Here is a 23,429-nt window from a genome sequence, read left to right as displayed (position 1 = left end):
ATTTCTACATATAAGGGGACAAGTTAGTTTACAACAGAAAGACAGAAAAGCAAAGTCACCTAGAAAGTTTGCTTAGTTCTTATAAGTTAAAAAAAAAAGAAATAGACTTCATTTTTATTTTTTGTTTTTATTTATTTTAAATTTATTTTTTGGCACAACGTCTGTAGATTAGGGTTTGCCAAACTGTGGCTAATGTGATAAATCTTACCCATTATCTTTTTCTTATCCTATTTTTTCATTGTCTTTTTTTTATTTTATTTTATTTATTTATTAAAGATTTCTGTCTCTTCCCCGCCACCACCTCCCATTTCCCTCCCCCAACGAAGTCACCCCCCCTCCTCAGCCTGAAGAGCAATCAGGGTTCCCTGCCCTGTGGGAAGTCCAAGGAACCCCCACCTCCATCCAGGTCTAGTAAGTTGAGCATCCAAACTGCCTAGGCTCCCACAAAGCCAGTACTTGCAGTAGGATCAGAAACCCATTGCCATTGTTCTTGAGTTCTCAGCAGTCCTCATTGTCCACTATGTTCAGAGAGTGCGGTATTATCCCAGGGTTTTTCAGACCCAGGCCTGCTGGCCTTGGTGAGTTCCCGATAGAACATCCTCATTGTCTCAGTGTGTGGGTGCACCCCTTGAGGTCCTGAGTTCCTTGCTCGTGCTCTCTCTCCTTCTGCTCCTGATTTGGACCTTGAGATTTATTTCCGGTGCTCCAGTGTGGGTCTCTGCCTCTGTCTACTTTCATCGCCTGATGAAGGTTAATATTCAGGAGGATGCCTATATGTTTTTCTTTGGGTTCTCCTTATTTAGCTTCTCTAGGATCACTAATTATAGGCTCAATGTCCTTTATTTATGGCTAGAAACCAAATATGAGTGAGTACATCCCATGTTCCTCTTTTTAGGTATGGCTTACCTCACTCAGGATAGTGTTTTCTATTTCCATTCATTTGCATGCAAAATTCAAGAAGCCCTTGTTTTTTACTGCTGAGTATTACTCTAATATGTATATATTCCATACTTTCTTCATACATTCTTCCATTGAAGGGCATCTAGGTTGTTTCCAGGTTCTGGCTATTACAAACAATGCTGCTATGAACATCGTAGAGCATATACTTTTGTTGTATGATAAGGCCTCTCTTGGGTATATTCCCAAGAGTGGTATTGCTGGGTCCAGGGGTAAGTTGATCCCGAATTTCCTGAAAAATTGCCACACTGCTTTCCAAAGTGGTTGCACAAGTTTGCATTCCCACCAGCAATGGATGAGTGTACCGCTTTCTCCACAACCTCTCCAGCAAAGGCTATCCTTGGTGTTTTTGATTTTAGCCATTCTGTCAGGTGTAAGATGATATCTTAAAGTTGTCTTGATTTGCATTTCCCTTATCGCTAAGGAAGTTGAACATGACCTTAAGTGTCTTTTGGCCATTTGAAGTTCTTCTGTTGAGAATTCTCTGTTCAGCTCAGTGCCCCATTTTATAATTGGGTTGATTAGCCTTTTACGGTCTAGTTTCTTGAGATCTTTATATATTTTGGAGATCAGACCTTTGTCAGTTGCAGGGTTGGTGAAGATCTTCTCCCAGTCAGTAGGTTGCCTTTGTGTCTTAGCGACAGTGTCCTTTGCTTTACAGAAGCTTCTCAGCCTCAGGAGGTCCCATTTATTCAATGATGCCCTTAGTGTCTGTGCTGCTGGGGTTATACGTAGGAAGTGATCTCCTGTGCCCATGTGTTGTAGAGTACTTCCCACTTTCTCTTCTATCATTTTCAGTGTGTTCGGGCTGATATTGAGGTCTTTAATCCATTTGGTCTTGAGTTTTGTGCATGGTGATATATATGGATCTATTTTCATTCTTCTACCGGTTGACATCCAGTTTTGCCAGCACAAATTGTTGAAGATGCTCTCTTTTTTCCATTGTATACTTTTAGCTCCTTTATCGAAAATCAGGTATACATAGGTTTGTGGGTTAATGTCAGGGTCTTCTATTCGATTCCATTGGTCGACTTCTCTGTTTTTATGCCAATACCAAGCTGTTTTTAATACTGTAGCTTTGTAGTAGAGTTTGTAGTCAGGGATGGTAATGCCTCCAGATGATCCTTTGTTGTATAAGATTGTTTTGGCAATCCTGGGTTTTTTGTTTTTCCATATAAAGTTGATTATTGTTTTCTCCAGATCTGTGAAGAATTTTGATGGGGATTGCATTGAATCTATAGATTGCTTTTGGTAGAATTGCCATTTTTATTATGTTGATCCTCCCAATCCAGGAGCAAGGGAGATCCTTCCATTTTCTGGTGTTCTCTTCAATTTCTTTCTTCAAAGACTTAAAGTTCTTGTCAAATAGATCTTTCACATCCTTGCTCAGAGTTACCCCAAGATATTTTATGCTATTTGTGGCTATTGTGAAAGGTGATGCTTCTCTAATTTCCCTTTCTGTTTCCTTATCCTTAGTGTATAGGAAGGCCACTGATTTTTTGGAGTTGATCCTGTATCCTGCCACATTACTAAAGGTGTTTATCAGCTGTAGGAGTTCTTTGGTAGAATTTTTGGGGTCGCTTATGTATACTATCATATCATCTGCATATAATGAGAGCTTAACTTCTTCTTTTCCGATATGAAACCCCTTGATTCCCTTATGTTGTCTTATTGCTATTGCTAGAACTTCAAGCACTATATTGAAGAGGTATGGAGAGAGTGGACATCCTTGTCGTGTTCCTGATTTTAGTGGGATGGCTTTGAGGTTTTCTCCGTTTAATTTAATCTTAGCTGTTGGCTTGCTGTAAATAGCTTTTATTATATTTAGGTATGACCCTTGTATCCCTAATCTCTCCAAGACTTTTATCATAAAGGGGTGTTGAATTTTGTCAAATGCTTTTTCAGCATCTAATGAAATGATCATATGGTTTTTTTCTTTCAGTTTATTTATATGGTAGATTACATTGATAGATTTGCGTATGTTGAACCAGCCCTGCATCTCTGGAATGAAGCCTACTTGATCATGATTTTTCTAATGTGTTCTTTGATTCAGTTTGCCAGTATTTTATTGAGAATTTTTGCGTCGATATTCATGAGTGAGATAGGCCTGTAATTCTCTTTCTTGGTTGGGTCTTTGTGTGGTTTTGGTATCAGGGTAACTGTAGCTTCATAAAAGGAATTTGGTGATGACTCTTCTGTTTCTATATTGTGAAATACATTAAGGAGTATAGGTATTAGCTCTTCTTGGAAGTTCTGGTAGAATTCTGCATTGAAACCATCTGGTCCTGGGCTGTTTTTTGGAAGGGAGATTTTTGATAACGGTTTCTAGTTCTTCGCGACTAACAGGTCTATTTAGATCATTCACCTGGTCTTGGTTTAGCTTTGGTATATGGTACTTATCTAAGAAAATGTCCATTTCTTTTGCATTTGCCAGTTTTGTGGCATACAGGCTTTTGTAGTAAGATCTAATGAGTCTCTGAATTTCCTCTGTGTCTGTGGTTATGTCCCCCTTTTCATTTCTGATCTTATTTATTTGTGTGTTCTCTCTCTGTCATTTAATTAGTTTGTTTAGGGGTTTGTCAATCTTGTTGATTTTCTCCAAGAACCAACTTTTTGTTTCATTGATTCTTTGGACTGTTTTCTGTGTTTCTATTTTGTTGATTTCTGCCCTCAGTTTGATTATTTCCAGTCTTCTACTCCTCCTGGGCACGTCTGCTTCTTTTTTTCTAAAGCTTTCAGGTGTGCTGTTAAGTCTCTGATGTATGCTTTTTCTGTTTTCTTTAAGTGGGCACTTAGTTCTATGAACTTTCCTCTTAGCACTGCTTTCATAGTGTCCCATAGGTTTGAGTATGTTGTCCCTTTATTTTCATTGAATTCAAGGAAGACTTTAATTTCCTTTTTAATTTCTTCCTTGACTCAGGTGTGGTTCAGTAGTTGACTGTTTAGTTTCCATGAGATTGTCGGCTTTCTGGAGGCAGGATTGTTGTTGAATTCTAACTTTAATCCGTGGTGATCTGATAAGACACAGGTGGACACTGATATTTTTTTGTATCTGTGGAGGTTTCCTTTGTTTCCGAGTATGTGGTCAATTTTCGAGAAGGTTCTATGAGCTGCAGAGAAGAAGGTATATTCTTTCGTATTTGGGTGGAATGTTCTATAGATGTCTCTTACGTCCATTTGCTTCATTACCTCCAGTAGTTCTCTTACTTCTCTATTAGGTTTCTGTCTGATTGACCTGTCCATTGGTGAGAAAGGTGTATTGAAGTCTCCTACTACTAGTGTGTGTGGTTTGATGTCTGCCTTGAGTTTTAGTAATATTTCTTTCACATAAGTGGGTGCTTTTATATTAGTGGCGTAAATATTCAGGATTGAGACGTCATCCTGACGAATTGTTCTTGTTATGAGTATAAGGTGTCCATCTCCATCTCTTCTGATTGAATTTAGTTTGAAGTCAGTTTTGTTAGAAATTAATATGGCCACACCTGCTTTTTTCTTAGTACCATTTGCTTGAAAGACCTTTTCCCAACCCTTTACTCTGAGTAGATGCCTGTCTTTGTGGTTGAGATATGTTTCTTGCAAACAGCAGAATGTTGGATCCTGTTTTTGTATCCAGTCTCTTATCCTGTGCCTTTTTATAGGTGAATTGAGACCATTAATATTAAGTGATATTAATGACCAGTGGTTGTTTACTCCAGATAGTCCTATTGTTTTTGGAAGTAGAATTTGTGTCTCCCTTCTTTGAGTTGTGCTAGTGAAGGGTCGCTAGATGCCTCAGTTATTGTAGGCAGTGTTGGCAATGTTGGATTCCTTGGGTTGCGATTTTCCTTCTGTTTCTGTAGGGCTGAATTCGTGGCTACATATTGTTTATATTTGTTCTTATCCTGGAATGTCTTGTTTTCTCCATTTATAGTGAACGAAAACTTGGCTGGGTATAGTAGTCTGGGCTTGCTTCCATGGTCTCTTAGCGTCTGCAGTACTTCTATCCAGGACCTTCTGGCTTTCATTGTTTCCATAGAGAAATCAGGTGTAAGTCTGATCGGTTTACCTTTATAAGTTACTTGGCCTTTTTCCTTTGCAGCTCTTAGTATTCTTTCTTTAACCTGTATATTTTGTGTTTTGATTATTATATGGCGAGGGGATGTTTTTCTTTGATCCAGTTTGTTTGGTGTTCTGTATGCTTCTTGAATATTCAAAGGAATATCTTTCTTTATGTTGGGAAAGTTTTCTTCCATAATTTTGTTAAAAATATTTTCTGGGCCTTTGAGCTGTGATTCTTCTCCTTCTTCTATTCCTATTATTCTTAGGTTTGGTCTTTTTATTGTGTGCCATAATTCCTGAATGTTTTGTGATGAGAATTTGTTGGCTTTGCAGTTTTCTTGGATCAGTGCGTTTATTTTCTCTATGGTGTCCTCAGAATCTGAGATTCTTTCTTCTATTTCTTGTATTCTATTGATTATGCTTGTTTCTGTAGGCTCTGCTCGTTGACCTAGATTTTCCATATCCAGCTGGTCCTCAGTTTGTGTTTTCTTCCTTGCTTCCATTTCAGTTTTCAATTCTTGAACTGTTTCCATTACCTGTTTGATCGTTCTTTCTTGGTTTCCCAGGGTATCATTTACGTATTTACTCATTTCTTCAAATTTTTGGTTATACTTCTCATCCATTTCTCTAAGGGCATTTTTCACATGTTGTTTAAGGGACTCTATTGCTTTCATAAAGTCAATTTTTTTCCACTTCTTCTGTGTTAGGGTGTTGAAGACCTTCTGTTGTAAGATCATTGGGTTCTGGTGTTTTCATGCTGTTTTTCAGATTATTGGGTGAATTCTTGCCTTGGCGCCTGCTCATCTCCTCCTATCGATGCTGTCTAAGGGGTCTGTTAAAACTAGTTCAAGTTTCCCTGCTGGCCAGGGGCTCCTCCTACAAAATGCCCTTGCTCTGTTTCCTGGTTCCTGCCAGGGGGCCAAGATCCCTCTAACCCCTCAGAAGGGTCTTCAGGAATAGGATCCGGCTCCTCCTTTGCCAGGGACCTCCACAACCAAAGGCCTACCTCTTTGATTTAATTGTAGTGGGGCGATCTGCTCTTGGTGTTGCGCACGGTCCCTGCAGCCTGCTTCTGCTGCCACGATGTTTCCCACCGTCTGCGGCCTGTGTCCTCCTCTGCCGCTCCGGTCCCAGCCCGGTCTCCGCCGGCTGCAGAGGGCGTCCTCTGGCCGCCTCCGCCGTCCGGGTTCCGGCCGCCTCCGCCGTCCGGGTTCTGCTCTTATCCTATTTTTAAAGGCAATTTTTATCTGTTTTTTTAAACTATTGTTAGAATGCTTTCTTATTCATCCACTGATATATTCCTTACTTTATTGTGTGGTACTGTGGCGGAGTTAAGTAGCTGTAACCATGTGACTTCCATGCCACAAATCCTTCCTTCTAACTGTTGGCTGACTTTTGATTAGTTTATAAGTACTCTGGCATTTATGGTTTTGGGTTTTTTTTTCCTGTAACATGTTTTATAAAATTCTGCTCACACTGTGCATAATTTTTAATTTATTCAAAGATTATACAGATAAAAACTTAAAGAAAAATTTCTAGTAGTGAACTTTTGGACTTGAGATTATTTGTATATGTCTTAGTTACTGTTTATTGCTGTGAAGAGACATCATGACTAAGGCAGCTCTTAGCAAAGAAAGCATTTAATTGGGGCTGGCTTACAGATTCAGGTTAGTCCATTATCATGGTGGGAAGCTGTCAATCATGGCAATGGACCAATAGCTGAGAGCTGAGGGATCATTGGTAACAGGCGAGAGAGACAGACAGAGAGACTCTGCTTGGCTGGGCTTTTAAACTCTCAGAGCCCATCCCAGACACCATCTCCAACAAGAACACCCTTCCTAATTCTTCCAAACAGTTCTTCTAATGGAGACTAAATATGCAGATATAAGAGCCTAGGAGGGTATTCTCATTTGTCTTTACAAAGGGTTTATATTTAAATTATGAACTTTTTGTTAAGGCCCCTTTTTGCATAATTGGCAGCTCAGTGCATTTATAAACTTAAAAATTTTATACGTTAGGATGAACTTTTTTTCTTTCTTTTTTGAGTTTTTTGAGATAGGGTTTCTTTGTAGCTTTGGAGCCTGTCCTACTAGCTCATATAGACCAGGCTAGCCTCGAACTCACAGAGATCTGCCTGTCCCTGCCTCCTTCCCAAGTGCTGCGATTAAAGGTGTGCACCACCGCTGCCCAACTGAACTTATTTTCATATGTAAAAGCTCTCTGTATTTCTTCAGTTCCCCAGTTGTCTTTTCAGCATCCCAGAACCTTCTTTATGTTTGTTTACACATATAAAATATATAGTAAATGTTTGTCAAAGATTTATTTAATCCTAATGAGGAGCCAGCATGATGAAAAAACCAGTTCAGGAAACAGGTGAGAGAAATATATATAGTCTGTGACAGGAAGAAATAAAACAACAGGCAGCAATAAGAAAATTCATAATTTGAGTTATTTTTTCTACTAGAAAGCAATTACTTGCATTGTACCAGATGAAAATCATTTCTGTTTATCAGTCTTCACAAGTTGTATTCTAACTGGAGTTTTATCTTGTGGTGGTAAATAATAGTAATCCACACAAAATCCTCTTGACCAGAATACCAGAGATCATTGGGCTGCTTCTTGGTATAAGGTCATGAGTGTCCCTTTTACCTTAATTTATCCAAAAAGAGAAATAAATTTTAGATAATCAGTATTTCCTCTACTTTTCAGTGATTGTGTGATGACATTTGTAACTTACCGATTTGTAAGGAAGTTGCAAAAGTCACTGTTAACATAAAATAAGCTCTTTTTTCTGTTTCTCTCTGCAGGAACTCATTATACAATGACAAATGGAGGCAGCATTAATAGCTCTACACACTTGCTGGATCTTTTGGATGAGCCGATCCCAGGTGTTGGTACATACGATGATTTTCATACTATTGATTGGGTTCGAGAGAAGTGTAAAGACAGAGAAAGGCACAGACGAGTAAGTGTTTTCAGTATTTTATATAAGTAGTGCAAAATGGATCATTTAAAATTACACTTCTGCCAATGATCTCAGTTCACCAAATTGATAGGCATTAAAATATATTTGACATGTCATACATGATACATTTTCCCTCTTTGTCATTGTTTATCTCTTTTAGTTATTTATACCCTGTTCTTTCTGAAATTGAGGTAATTAAAAAAAAGAAATAAAATTAGACAAAATACAAAGGAAAGGGAGAAGTGCAGCATAGGAGTTGAGTGAGGACTCCAGGATGCTTTCTTTCAGCATCTCAGCTGCTAAAGCAAAAAGAACCCTGTTGCAGAAGACTAATGCAAAAGGGAGATAATGTACTGAGAAAAGAAAGGTTTTGTAGGATTTTGCTGTTTTTTAACATTTCCTTTCTTAGCAGTACATGCTGAGATACTTCTCAAATTAGATCCTGGATAAAGCTTTGTGTGTGCATAGCAAGCCACTGTGTTTGTTTTTGATTTTTTTAATGATTTATTTTTATTTCATGTGCATTGGTGTCTTGCCTGCATGTATATCTGTGTGAGGGTGCCAGATTCTCTGGAACTGAAGACAGACAGTTCTAAGCTGCCATCTGGGTGCTAGGAATTGAACTTGGGTCTTCTGGAAGAGCAGCCAGTGCTCTAACTGCTGAGCCATCTCTCCAGCCCCCATTTTTTTTCCTTAGGGGAAAAATAAATAAAATTGAAGTATTGTCGTGCTTGCCTATAATTTCAGTAACCAAGAAGCTGAGGTGCAGGAGACCTGTCTCAAACAAAACTACCCCAAAATCCCACAGTGCAGTGAGCACAAAGTGCTATAATCTAAAGCATCATTTTTCAAAAAGAGAAAGAAAATTTCTTTGAAATAAAAGTTCCAGATTTTTAAAGCTTATTTATTTATTGTCTGGAATTTACTATAAAACTAAGTTCATACAAATTAGTTATGATATTTTGGTTGGTGTCTGTTTTTATGTGAAGCTGAGCTGCGATAGATTGTGCTGTGTATGAAAGTGAGGATTGTTCAGCTGCTCTTGACCTGAGGGTAACTGAGAAGAAACACACAAACTGGCTGTTCTCATCCAGCGGTTCTTTCTTTCTTTCTTTCTTTCTTTCTTTCTTTCTTTCTTTCTTTCTTTCTTTTTTTATTCACATGTCCTTTGAACTAGAAAAAGTATTGAGAAACCTCAAGAAACTTTTGTTTATATAAGTTAATAGTTCCCTGTTAAGTACTAAAATTTAGAACATTTAAAAAATACTAATTCACTTAAAAATTATGACCACAAACACACTATTTGTAAACCTAACTAATATTATATAAAGATAATACATGTTATAAAATAAAGAAGTATTTGCAGAGTTTTTTGTGTTTTGTTTTCCCCTCATGATTGCCTGGCTTAATAAGACTGGTGGATTTTTATATCTGCTTTTGCATTCTAATGTTATTTTTTTTGCTTAAAGAATTAAAAAAGGAATCCAGCATCGCACAAGTATAGTTTGAAAAGCTATGAGTGTTTGACTAGCCATTTTAGATTCTCATAGCTATTTCCTGAGAGAATGAAATAGCAAGTGTTCTAGAAGAGTAGTCGTTGTGTTCACTCTGAGGTCGTCTTCACTGACACCACCTTTCGTTACAGTAAAATCCATTGCTTCACCTCCAACTTTGAGGATATACTTTCTTAACATGAAATTATCATTTTGCAAATACTGTTTGCTGATCTGTGTAGATTATTAGATGTGGACAGTGGTTGGTTGGTTGGCTAGGTTTTGTCCTGGGAATTTAACTCATGGCACATACAATTTTCTTTCAAAGCTTCAGGGGGTTTCATGGGCCTTTTTGTTTGTTTGTGAATTTTTCTTCTGAGAACCACTTTTTTTAAATCTAGTCTATATTGGCAATTTTTATTAGATAGTATCATAGTATAAGTATCAGAAAACTACCACCGAGTAAAAATACTTTACATTGTTTTTAATTTGCTTTACATAGTGACAAGTAATATTACATCTTTATATGCATTACAGCTTTTTTGACCAATATCATATTGATAAACATCTATATTTTTGTTGATTGGTGCATACACTGTGTTTCTATTCTGAAAACATCATAGCAAGTGTTTATTAAATGACTGTTATGTGCAAACAGAGGAACAAGAATAACAAACTCCGAAATGATTTAATATTATCTCTCAAAAACATGCTTATTTGTATCAAGGAAAAGCAAAATGGAATTTAGTGACTTTTTAAGACAATTCTAAAAGTAGTTGATATCTGTGTTTGGTTGGGTACTTCTGTTATGAAAGGAATGTAATTTCTTAAGTCACCATAGAATTTACTGTGTCTTTAATTGGTCCCTGTGGCTTTAAATAGATCAGTATATTGAAATTCCAGCTGTAGCTTTCCCACAGGATGGGTGAGTGGTGAAGTCCAGGATTGTACAGTAGAGCTCTGAAAGCTAAGCTATCAGTAAGACAAAGAAGCTAGTTAGGAATGGGCTTAGAACATTCTTAGGAAGACAGGTGTGTGTGCAAATATCTTTCTTCTCTCTCTCTCTCTCTCTCTCTCTCTCTCTCTCTCTCTCTCTCTCTCTCTCGTTTTGGTTTTTGAGACAAGGTTTCTCTATAGCTTTGAAGCTTGTCCTGGAACTAACTAGCTCTTGTAAATAAGGCTGGTCTCTAACTCACAGAGATCCCCCTGCCTCTGCCTCCCGAGTGCTGTGATTAAAGGCGTGCGCCACCACCACCCAGCTCTTTCTTGTTAATCTCTTAACAGCCTGCACTCACAGTCAGCTGAGGACACTTTCTTCTGGCTTACATAGTGACGAAAGAGTCTTTGGCTGTTACAAGTGGGATTGAAGCTCTGCTTCTATGTATTCACAGTTCTGTAGCTTTGGGGCTGTCTCTTTACCCATGTGACTCTATTTATAAGCATTTTCTGTCTTATTTTTTTTTTTTTTTTTTTTTTTTTTTTGGTTTTTCGAGACAGGGTTTCTCTGTGGCTTTGGAGCCTGTCCTGGAACTAGCTCTTGTAGACCAGGCTGGTCTCGAACTCACAGAGATCCGCCTGCCTCTGCCTCCCGAGTGCTGGGATTAAAGGCGTGCGCCACCACCGCTTTTAAACACAATTGTATTTTACTTAAGTACTGAGGCCAGACGTTTTCAGCTATTATCTGACTTCTGATGTGTAAGTTATCTGTGTGTAGCAGTTAAAATTTGGATTTGATGTAGTTCGGATTTCCGTGTGACTTATGGGCCCCTCACACTCAAATCCAGAGGTTCTGCTTTAAAATACAGATCTCTGCATGGTGTTTATTCTCTGGGTTTTAGGTACATCCTACAGAGTGATTTTTGTCCCATTTTTTTGTGTGATAACTTGAGAAAACTAAACTCAAAAATTGTAGAAATACAGTTTAAAAATTGAAACAAATATTTTTAATTTCAGATCAATAGTAAAAAAAAGGAATCAGCATGGGAAATGACAAAAAGTCTATATGATGCCTGGTCAGGATGGCTTGTAGTTACCTTGACAGGACTGGCTTCAGGTAAGGAAAAAGTTTATGGCAAAACTTTGGTTTGGTTTTGAAGTTAACTGAAGGACTCACTCTTCCTTGCCTTGATTTTTAGGTACATTAGATTGTTGGTTTTTGTTTTTGTTTTTTTTCCCCCTTAGAGTGTTTGTTTCTCTTGGTAAAAAAAAAAAACAAAAAAACAAAAACAGAAGTTAAATATAAGGCCAGGAGGCAGAGATTTCTGAGTCTAATTTTGGCTCTGGCACTTGGTCTCACCAACTTGGCTGACTCAAGTTTCCTTATCAGTGAAAGCAAATGGTTTGGATGAGTGAAGTGTCTTGTATTTTAGTATCATACTCAGTAGCTAGTACTTGTTCTCATGCAGTATTCTAGCAGCTCTGCATGTATTTAACCTCGTGGCTGTCTCCATCATTAGAGTCATCTTAACCATGTTACAGATGTGAGACAGCACAAGAGAAGTGAAGGTTCATGGTCTGTTCCCTGGAGAGTGGAGGTGAGCAGCTAGCAGCCGAGGGTCTGAGTACCATAGGGATAGTTAATTATTCTCGACTTCTGTCTTGTAAAACAGAAAACATGAAACAGTAGGTATTTGTGGAGAAAAGAAAAAAGTATTGAAAACTGGCATGCCTAAGAATTTTGTGTTCTGGCGGCTGGAGAAATGATTAACGGGTTAGGAGCACTGGGTTCTTCTGTAGAGGACCCAGTTTCAATTCCCAGCACCCTCTTGGCAGCTCACAACTGTCTGGATCTCCAGGTCCTGAAGATCCATGGCACCAGACATGCATGTGGTATACATGCATACATAATACATAATACATGCATGCAGGTATAATATCCATCAGCATAAAATAAGAAAGTGAATCTTTAAAAAAAAAGTCTGTGTGACCCATTTATTTCTTTTGATAAGAATGATCTAGAATTGAGCATAGCTTTATGATTTTTAGTATTCTGTCAGTAAGGTAATCTTCATATGTATAGCTTTCTCTTAATTGAGAAAAAAATTAAATTTATTATGAAGTAATTCAGTGAATGATGTGAAGTTCCTTACTTATATTTAATGGACATTTTATTTTATTATCTTGTCTGTTTTGAGACAATTTCCATGTAGCTCTGACAGTACTGGAATTTGATATGTAGACAAAGACTGGCCTCAAACTTACAGAGATTAGCCTTAGTCTGCCTTCCAAGTGCTGATGTTGAAGATGTGTACCACCACGTCGAACTGTGAGGTCTTTATCATTTCTGAGTCTACTGATGAAAGTTAGGGTGGAAACATGCTAATTAAACATCCTGACTTCAGTTGCCAGAGTTGTGAAGCTCCTTGTCTTTTGAATGTGTTTTAATGGTTTTAAAATAACTTTTTCTCTTTCTAAAATTGCAATTAATTTTAATGACGTGTCAGTTTTAATTCCAGGCAAAGAATATCACTTTTATTTTAAAATAGAGCTATTTACAATTTTAAAATTGTATTTAAAATTTAAAATTTTTAAAAATTAAAAATAAAATTGGATGTTCACCTTTCTAGACCAGGATGGAGAGGGGAGGACTTTGGACTTTCCACAGGGCAGGGAACCCTGACTGCTCTTCAGACTGGAGAAGGAGGGGGAGAGGAGTAGGGGGGAGGGGGAGAGGAGTGGGAGGAGGGGGAGGGAAATGGGAGGCTGGGAGGAGACGGAAATTTTTTCTTTTCAAAAAAAATAAAAATAAATTAAAAAAATTAAAATTTTAAATCTTAAACTTAGATAATAGTTCCTAATTCACCCTTTATTTATAGGAAGATTTTTTGCTTTTTATTAATCTTTTAACTAGATAGTTTCAACTGTCCCTAAATAGACTTATATTTTGGAACATTTCCAATGCATTATTCTTACAGGTGCCCTGGCTGGATTAATAGACATTGCTGCTGACTGGATGACTGACCTGAAGGAGGGCATTTGCCTCCGTGCATTGTGGTACAACCATGAACAGTGTTGTTGGGGCTCTAATGAAACAACGTTTGAAGAGAGGGATAAATGTCCACAGTGGAAAACATGGGCTGAGTTAATCATAGGTCAAGCAGAGGTATGTCTTCGCTCAAGATGAGTTAGTCATTGATACAGATAGATCTGTCCAATTCCAGTAGCTATAGGATTAATCACATATTAGCTGATTATAATATATACTTAAGGATAAAAAGGTAAAGTCTGTATGTAGCAGAGAGGAATGGAAAAATCTTTAAATACAATGAGAACAAAGGCAGATTGTTTCAAGTAGCTTTTGTGTCATTAAATGCATGATCATATGAGTCACGTGGGTTATGACAGATTATTTCAAGCTGTGGCAGAGAAGTATAGTTAGTGCAACAAGAAGCTGTGTAAGGTTAATACATGGATTAATGTATTATGTCACTAAGATTGGAAAATGGATTATGGAAGTACGAGATATATTTTATAATTTATAAAATCAGCCTTTCTAGGTTGAAATACTTTAAAAGAATTCATACATTTTTATATTTTTTTGTTTAAGATACATTTTTAATTAAAATAGAAATACCTCCTTTCCTTTGTCCATCCCCTCCCAGGTACCCTTCTTCCAACTCTTTCTATGGCCCCCTTACTCTTTGCTAGTCTTTTATTATTGTTAGGTAATGTGTGTGTGTGTGTGTGTGTGTGTGTGTGTGTGTGTGTGTGTGTGTGCGCGCGCGCGCGCGCATGAATTTGTAAATATATCCTGTTGAGCCTGGTTTTGTTTGTCTATTTTTGCAGCTGGCCATTTGTATTGGATAACTAACATTGGCCATTTGTATTGGAAGAGGCTAATGCTTGTAGCTGGTGTTGGTTTCTATAGTTCTTTGTCTAGCCGTGGGGTCCTGTGAAATTTTCTACCTTTCCACATTTAATGGGTCTATTAATACTGCCATTGTTCTGACCTTGCTAATGCTGCCTTTTTCTAGGAGATACTGTTTTAAGGTAGAATTCCTGGTATTTTGGTTCTTAAATTTTTTCTGTCCCCTGCCCACTGAGAATAATGCAGGAACTGTGGTATAGACGTATCCAGTGGATCTGGACTCCCTACAACCCATTGATCTCTGCATTGTGTATTGTTAGAGTTTTCTGAGATGATCTCCACTTTCCAGGAAATGTGCCTCCAAACAAAGAGGGTTAGCAGGTCTTGGAGTGGAACTATGCTTATGTATTTGTAGATGGTGGAAAGGCATATGTTTTTCTTTGCAGTACTACAATATTTAGTCATATTATTACAATGATGTTCTGTAATAAAGCTTAAATTTAGGTTATTAGATTCAACACTTGTGTATTCACATATGGGTATACATCTCTATATTTTAAGACTTGTTTATTCATCTATTTTATGTGTATGAGTGCTCTGTTTTCATGCATCTCAGAAGAAGGAATCTGATCTCACTAGAGAAGGTTATGTGCACCATGTGGTGCTCGGAACTGAACTCCGGGCTTCTGGATGAACAGTCCAGTGCTCTTAACCGTGGAGCCGTCTCTCCAGCTCCATGGATATATTTTAAAATTTTTCATTATAGCCAAAATTAGGTCAAAATAATATTTTTGGATTATATTCCATTTGTTTTTTACCCTGCTTAATTAAAGTCAGTTTAATGGTCTTCAGGAGAATTGAAACAGAATAAAAGCTGAGTGCAGCCTTTGGAGAGATGGTTCAATGGTTAAGGGTGGTCACTGCTCATGCAGAGGACCAGAGCTCAGTTCTCAGCACCACATGGAAGCTCATAGCTCTGATTCCATTTCCAGAGACTCACATTATCCTTTTCAGTATTCTGTGGGCTGCTACATGCTTGTGGTTCAATAAACTTACACAACCAAACACATCTACACATTAAATAAACAAACAAACAAATAAGAAGTCTACAAAAGAAAGCAAAAATCCAAGTGCCAACACCATTTACCTCTACTAACAATTTCTAAAACATTTGTGGATAGGCATAGGTCAGTGCTTATGTATCTGTATAACAAGACTTTAGAAATCATGAAAACTAGAAAATTTACCAAATGGAAATAAGGCTTCTTACTATGTATAGTGATTAGCTTTTGGATTCTACTTAAACACTTTGTTCATATAAAGCTTTTATCATTGTGGAAATAAACCAAGAGACTTTTCAAACTTTTACCCAATTGTGTATGTAGTGGCATGTGGTTGTACTCTCAGCTACTTAGGAAGCTGAAGCAAGAGCATTTCTTGAACTTGGAGCTTTGAGCCTGGGTGAATATCTGAATCCCAAATCCAAAAATACTAATAACAGTAGTGATAAATTTTATGTAAGTATCTAATGTGGCAGGTACTTGAGTTAGTGGTACACTGTAAAACTCATGTTCATACTCTAAGCTGTTTTTGCTTTTTAGGGCCCTGGATCTTATATCATGAACTACATAATGTACATCTTTTGGGCTTTGAGTTTTGCCTTTCTTGCAGTTTCTTTGGTGAAAGTATTTGCTCCGTATGCCTGTGGCTCTGGAATTCCAGAGGTAAGCCATGTAGTTAGTCATTGTTTGAAAACTATGTTGCCTTTTATCTTTAGGAATTGTACTTTTTTAGAAAATAGGGATATTTTTTTTGTAATTATAAAAAAAGAAAATTAAGTATAAGCTGGGGGCTGAAGAGATGGTTTAACCTGTAGTATAGAGGTTGATTATCATCAATCAATCTCTCTTTCTTTCTCTCTCTCACATACACACGTGCGGGCGTGCACACACACACACACGTCTTTCACCACTAATATATAGCTCATGAGTAAGTTTAAACAACAAAAACTTCAGAAATGCTTTATGGCCTGTAGTTCTTTGGTGGATTAGTTATGTTTTGCTGTTTGACTGATTGTAATGTATCCTTCCTTTCTAAGACTGCTGACTAGGTTAAATAAGCTAATGACTCATAAATTTGATCATTTTGCATTTTAAGGACAAAATTTGACCACAGTAGGTCAGTAATATCGGTACTTATTTTTTATCTCATCTATAGTAATTTAAAGGAGAATAATACTTAGGCTTGAACTCATTTAATTCTGTTATTTATTTAATTTTTTTTCTAACATACCCTTTAAAAATAAATTGTGATTTGTCAAGACTGTATAGGTAAATTTATTTTTAATAAGAAGTCAATCCCTGCAGTTGTGACTGTCTGTCATTCATCTGCTGTGATATAGGTAAGGACAGTCCATATGATTACAGTGTAGTGAGAAGGTATAATATCTTTATTCTTGACAAACTGAAATGTATCTAAGTACTTTATGTTTATTCCTACAAGAGAAATTTTTAAATTTGCCTTTAATTGATTGCATTATTATGACTTTACCATGAGATAGTATTTTTATTTGTTCTTGGGATAGGGTTGCCTCTTATCTTTGGTTACAGACACAATTATATGTTACAGATTTATTATATGTGGTTTAAAAAATAAAGTTTTTTAACTATGAAATATTTTATAGTTTACCAAAGTTTGGTAGGTAGTTTAGTGAGTGAAACATGAGGTTGTTTCGGCTAAGTTAAATTTTTGTTTCCTAAAATAAATTAACTGCCTTCATCTTCCTTTGTAGATTAAAACTATTTTGAGTGGATTCATCATCAGAGGTTACTTGGGGAAATGGACTTTAATGATAAAAACCATCACATTAGTGCTGGCTGTGGCCTCGGGTTTGAGTTTAGGAAAAGAAGGTCCCTTGGTCCACGTTGCCTGTTGCTGTGGAAATATCTTTTCCTACCTCTTTCCAAAGTACAGTACAAATGAAGCTAAAAAGAGGGAGGTGAGTGGCCTCTATAGCTCATTTAGCAGGAAAATGAGTGCTACATAAACTCAATGTCCCTTGTATGATTTCCTAGTGTAAAGATCTAACGCATTTGTATAAATTGTATATTCGGATTAAATCTTGGGTTTTTAGAATTGACTGTCAATGCTGGTTCAGCCAAGCTAGCTAGAACCCCTTTGCTTTCAGTTGATTTCTCAAAGATCTTTTCTATTTTTATTCACTTGGCATTTGACATTACTGCATATTCTAGCTTGGAAAGTCAGGCTATGATTTCCTCCTGGAGACAGTATCTAATGTCATGGAAAGTGGGTGTGATACACAGAAATTTGTGAGTGTCTTCAGGACTTTTGAAGTCTAAGTCAGAAAGTTACCTACAGGGAACAAGGGAAGTCTCCTCACTCGGATGCTGTAAAGTCTGTCATTTCCCTATGCAAAGCCAGCATGAGCTTTTCTAACAGACCATGAAGCTAGGCTGTAGCTCATATATTGTTGTGGATGTTTCTAGATGAAAAGCGGGATCCTGAACAATTCTAGAGACTTGAGTTTCTTTAAGAGTCTTTAATTCCATTTTCATACTCTAATCTTGCAGCCTTAGATGGTACAGAGATCTTATGGTTGTTAAGGTATGGCCTTTACATCTCATCAAGGATTAAACTCAGGCCCTAGTCTTTCATCCTGCTGGGACTGATATAACACCCCCACATACATTTTATCAGTTTCTTTAATATAAATAATTATAGTACTTTTTTTGTTTGTTTTTTGAGACAAGGTTTCTCTGTAGCTTTGGAGCCTGTTTTGCAACTAGCTCTTGTAGACTAGGCTGACCTCAAACTCACAGAAATCCACCTGCCTCTGCTTCCTGAGTGCTGGGATTAAAGGCATGCACCACCACCAACCAGCTAGTGCTTTTTAATTTTAGTATTGAGGTATTATTCTTGTATTGGATATAGAGATCCCCAAAGTGGAACATATTTTCATCTTTGAATGGTAATTGTGATTTTATTACTTTATTATGTATCAGTACTTTGGAAGTATTTGTTAACATTATAAATTATGGTACTGCTTCATTTATTAGCTAGAAAACTAGGGCTTAAACTGCTAGCAGAACTGGGTGGTGGGTGGTGCATACCTTTAATGCCAGCACTCAGGAGGTAGAGGCAAGCGTGTCTGAGTTTTAGAGTTTTAGAACTCTACAGAGTGAGTTCCAGGACAGCCAGGTTGGTTACACAGAGAAACGCTGTCTGAAAAGAAAAAAGAAGGCTAGCAGACATACTTTAGATTGTATAGAGTTAGTCACAGAATGTGAATTTAGATTTCTCTGATTCCAAAACCTATGGTTTTAGCTATTGTGCTATTACTATAATTGTATATGTAAGTTTAGGTATGTTAAAAAGCAAAATATCCAAATCCTGTATTATGGATTTTTAGGTGGTATCTAAGTACTTTGTATATATTTACTAAGTAACATCATGATCATTTTAGAAAGAAGAGGAAGTCTCAGAGAGGTTGAGGTTCTTACCATGGTTGTATAGCTGGTCTGCAGCAAGGCAGCTTGATACAATTCATGCTCTTTATAGTAGTATAACATTTGATGATTTTCCTTTAAATATTTACTGGATTGAAGTAGTGATAGGGATAAAGATTCCTAAGAATAATAATTCAATAAATCTCCAAAGAAATTACTGTATCGTTGATTGTCTACAGGCAGAAAATCACCAGTGATCGGGTGTCTCTAGAGAGGTGCCCAGGGCCCACAGAATGTGTGGGCTCTTCTTCCTTGAAACTTCTCTGCAGTTGAGTTGGTGACTCAAGGGGCTGCTGTTGGTACTTTTAGAATGAAGCCTTAAGAACATACTTAGAGTGATATCAAGTGTGGCAGGATGTTCAGAGTGCTTAGGATAGTTAGGAATAAATACTTGCCTTTGCTTCCCAAGGAGGATGTGTAAGCTCAGAAGCGGCATTTGGAATAGCATGGAACATAAAGTGTGTTTGCTGAGTTTGATCAGGAAACTAGAAACAAGCCATGTTCTCTTTGTAGGTGCTGTCAGCCGCTTCTGCCGCAGGTGTTTCTGTAGCCTTTGGGGCACCGATTGGAGGAGTTCTTTTTAGTTTGGAAGAGGTATGTACAAAACAGCATTGGAAATGGCACAAAATTACGTTTAAAATTGTATCTTGGTGTACTTTTTATTTTTGTAGCTGGTATAATAGAATTTGTTTTTGAATTTTTAGAAAGTTTTAAGTAATTCTCACATAAAAAGTAATATTTTATATATAACCCACAACTACAGAAAATTGTGTTTTAATTCTTTTCCAAAAAAGATTTGTTTTAAATTATTTGTATGCATCTGTGGTCTTCCTTTTTATATTTTATATAAAACTATGCCCATGTATGACTTTAATATTTTTTCTTTTAGTTTTATAGAAGAGATAAACCAATTCATTTTAATGAGTTAACAAGAATTTCTAAGGGGACATTTATTTTTAGCTAACATTATTGAATTAGATATGAAACTCCTTTTGAAAAATAAACAATTCTTGGTATTTTAAATGATTATTAAACATTCGCGATTATCGTAAATTTGTAGTTACAGGATAGTCAAAGAAAAATTTTTATTGGGGCAAATCATATAAATCACACTGCAACAAAATTTGAGCTAGCTACAATGAAGTTTATACTTGTAATAAAACAGAAATAGATGATAGCATTAATTTTTCTTTTCTGTTTTTTAGGTTAGCTATTATTTTCCTCTCAAAACTTTATGGAGATCATTTTTTGCTGCTTTGGTGGCTGCATTTGTTTTGAGGTCCATCAATCCATTTGGTAACAGCCGTCTGGTCCTCTTTTATGTGGAGTATCACACACCATGGTACCTTTTTGAACTGTTCCCTTTTATTCTCCTAGGAGTATTTGGAGGGCTTTGGGGAGCCTTTTTTATTAGGGCAAATATTGCCTGGTGTCGTCGACGCAAGTCCACCAAGTTTGGAAAGTATCCTGTTCTTGAAGTCATTATTGTTGCTGCCATCACTGCTGTGATAGCTTTCCCCAACCCATACACGAGGCTCAACACCAGTGAGCTGATTAAAGAACTCTTCACAGACTGCGGGCCGCTGGAGTCCTCTTCTCTCTGTGACTACAGAAACGACATGAATGCCAGCAAAATGGTTGACGACATTCCTGACCGTCCAGCAGGTGTTGGAGTATATTCAGCTATCTGGCAGTTGTGCCTAGCACTCATCTTTAAAATAATAATGACAGTATTCACTTTTGGTATCAAGGTAAGTGCTCATGTGAGATGATATTGGAATAATTTAGAGATGTCCAAAATATTTATGTATAATGAGAAATGAAATTTTATCCATAATGATTACAATTCAGAGACCAGAATCAGAAAAGACCACATTGGTCTGAAATCAAGAAGTTTCTGATAACCTCTGGGGACAGTGGGGCCGAGTTTGTTTTTCTGCATTTTTCATGGTCTAGGGGCTGCATGTATTCCTTGGCTTATGTTCCCTTCTTTCATTTTCAGAGCCTGATTTCACATGAAAAATAAAAAACCCTAGAATTACTTTTAATTCACTCACATAATACAGGGTAATCTCTTGTTTTGAAAGTCAGCCGGTGAACAGCCTTAATTCTCTGCAGTCTTAATTGTTCCTTGGCATGTAACATGTTCATAGATTCAGGAGAAGCCATTATTCTATCTTCTATACTTCTGTAATATGTTAGCATAAATGGACACCATGGTTTCAGAATCAAATTGCTAGAGCTATAAACTCTGTGACTCTCCACCAAGCATTTAAAAATGCTGTGTCCTGGACCTTCGCTTCTTCTGGACTCACCCAGTATAGCTTTCTCCTGAATGCAAACAAAGAGAGCAGATGTCAGCTTGCCCTGCACTGTTCCTCACATCAGGAACCTGCCCTCCTGCAGCAGCTGATACTTGGCAGGGCCGGCACACTTACACAGCCTCTGCTCGTCTGCAGTAACGGCTTTATTTCTGTGAGCTTGATCGTTTGGAGTTTAAGATTGCTTTTCTCTTGCCTTTTTAGTCCACTGAATATCAAATTTTAAATAAGTTTAGTTTCATTCTTATTTTTTTTTAGCAAAATTAGTTAAAACAGCCATTAAAGTGTTTGCTTTTCCCCCCATAAATCCCAGCATTATTACTGTCAGTAGATTTACACCAAGTATTCAGTGGCTGTAGCTGGCCAACCCCAAGGAAGCTGGAGGCAGATGGCAAGCCTTGTTAAGTCCTAAGCTTTGGCCAGTGGATTATAACCGAGGATTGTGAAATGTGTTTTAAATCTTTGCATGTATATCTCTTTAATTAGCTCAGTACATGCCAATATGTTCTTTCCTTATCTTCCAAGAAATCTGCCAGTAAAGATTTTTCAGTTTTTAGTTGATTCGCATGTATATTCCATGCAAAATAATGGTGGCTCTGGAAATATTGCCTGACTTACGCTATAGCACTTGAAGAGTAATGCCTGCTGTCTCTACCATTGTAAGAGTCTAGTGGAAGGACAGTCTTGGGAGATTTACTGCTTCACATGGAACACATTTCAGTTTTATGGGAAACATCAGTCACTGTTTGCTTTTTACTCTGGACTACCGAAACTTTTGTTAGAGGGTAACTAAGCATTGCCTAGGATAAAGATGAATAAACTGTGAGTTATTTTCTCTTTGCCTTAGAGAATCCACACAGTACTGATGTCAAAGAATTACGGAACTGTTCACTTAACAGGGTTTTGCTGTAGTTTAATTTGTACTAGGATTTTAGAATTTCATCAGGATATGAACGAGTCAATTATTAGAAACAAATCCATAGAATGTAGTTTCTGTCACATGATTAGAGCGTGTTGCTTACTGTCACAGGTTCCGTCAGGCTTGTTCATCCCCAGCATGGCCATTGGAGCAATTGCAGGGAGGATTGTGGGGATTGCCGTGGAGCAGCTTGCCTACTATCACCACGACTGGTTTATCTTCAAGGAATGGTGTGAGGTTGGGGCTGACTGCATCACACCGGGGCTCTATGCCATGGTTGGTGCCGCTGCATGCCTAGGTAATGTGATTGTCTTTGCTTGTTTGTGGATATTTGCAAGTCCCAGAAAGAAGAGAGCCAGTGTTGACATATTCATGTTTATTTGGTTGCTAGGGGGAGCAGGATACAAGGTGGAGGGGAAGGAATAATTGTAAAAGAAATGAGCCACTAATATTCCAGTACTGGGTTTTGTTTTAGTTGTCTATTTGTTTAATGTAAAAATTTAATAATAGCATATTTGTAATATTACATTATGTTTTATGACAGAAACCATCTTGGTACAACATAGGCTTAATCTGAATCCTGTCCAGGGAGACTGTTTTCTCACTGCTAATTACCTGGCCTATCTTTAACCATTGATAGAGCACGTTTCAGAGTAATTTCACTTTAGACTCTGTAGTAGTTTATTGGCCTGAGTAAAAGATTTGTTTTTCAGCCGTCTAGCATCTAAGGTACATTTGTAGAAAAATAAGAAATAGTAGCTATTCATTTTAGTGAAATAAAAGCAAAATAATGACTCTAAATCTGCAAGAATCTGTTATTTTCTTTGGCATGAAAAAATTGTTGGGTTTTAAATTTAATTTTTTTAACAAAGTTTGGTGTGATATTTAATAATAGTAGGTCCTTTGATTTTGTCTTGCTCAGGGACTCAGAATCTTTAGAAGTGTAATACTAGGTGAAATTAAAGAACTGAATAATTTTCATCAAAGTAGCAAGTATTTCTTTAGCTTTCACCTTCTTTTTTTTTTTTTTTTTTTGGTTTTTCGAGACAGGGTTTCTCTGTGGCTTTGGAGCCTGTCCTGGAACTAGCTCTTGTAGACCAGGCTGGTCTCAAACTCACAGAGATCCGCCTGCCTCTGCCTCCCAAGTGCTGGGATTAAAGGCGTGCGCCACCACCACCGGCTTTCACCTTCTTTTTAGTATTGTTTTAGCATTGTGCTAGGTATAGTAAATGATAAGAGAAAAGCGGTTGTGGGCCGGCCTCCCGGAAGCTGCACCCAGCCCTAGGAAGACAACAACGAGCTCTGTGTGTGGCTGACAGAGTGCAGTGCTGGGTTTAGAGGGAAAGAAGAGTTGAAGTTCTCCGGGAAGGACACAATAGGAGTCTTAGTGGTTTTTTTTTTAT

General features: G+C 37.4%; 1 protein-coding gene across 10 annotated transcripts in view; it reads left to right on the top strand.

The window, feature by feature from the left end:
* Clcn3 (chloride voltage-gated channel 3) overlaps positions 1-23,429 on the top strand; it is a 94,067-nt gene that overhangs the window by 53,237 nt on the left and 17,401 nt on the right. For all 10 annotated transcript variants that reach the window (XM_075986839.1, XM_075986835.1, XM_075986838.1 and 7 more), the window contains 8 exons: positions 7,803-7,960; positions 11,407-11,506; positions 13,368-13,555; positions 15,862-15,984; positions 17,052-17,258; positions 19,300-19,380; positions 19,992-20,537; positions 22,138-22,324. In XM_075986839.1, the coding sequence (XP_075842954.1) occupies positions 7,803-7,960; positions 11,407-11,506; positions 13,368-13,555; positions 15,862-15,984; positions 17,052-17,258; positions 19,300-19,380; positions 19,992-20,537; positions 22,138-22,324 (1,590 nt within the window). The remainder of the gene's footprint in view (positions 1-7,802; positions 7,961-11,406; positions 11,507-13,367; positions 13,556-15,861; positions 15,985-17,051; positions 17,259-19,299; positions 19,381-19,991; positions 20,538-22,137; positions 22,325-23,429) is intronic.

Source organism: Microtus pennsylvanicus, chromosome 9, assembly GCF_037038515.1.
Source record: "Microtus pennsylvanicus isolate mMicPen1 chromosome 9, mMicPen1.hap1, whole genome shotgun sequence".
NCBI lineage: Eukaryota > Metazoa > Chordata > Mammalia > Rodentia > Cricetidae > Microtus > Microtus pennsylvanicus.
Note: the sequence above shows the minus strand (reverse complement) of the source record. Positions and strands in the feature narration are given on the sequence as shown.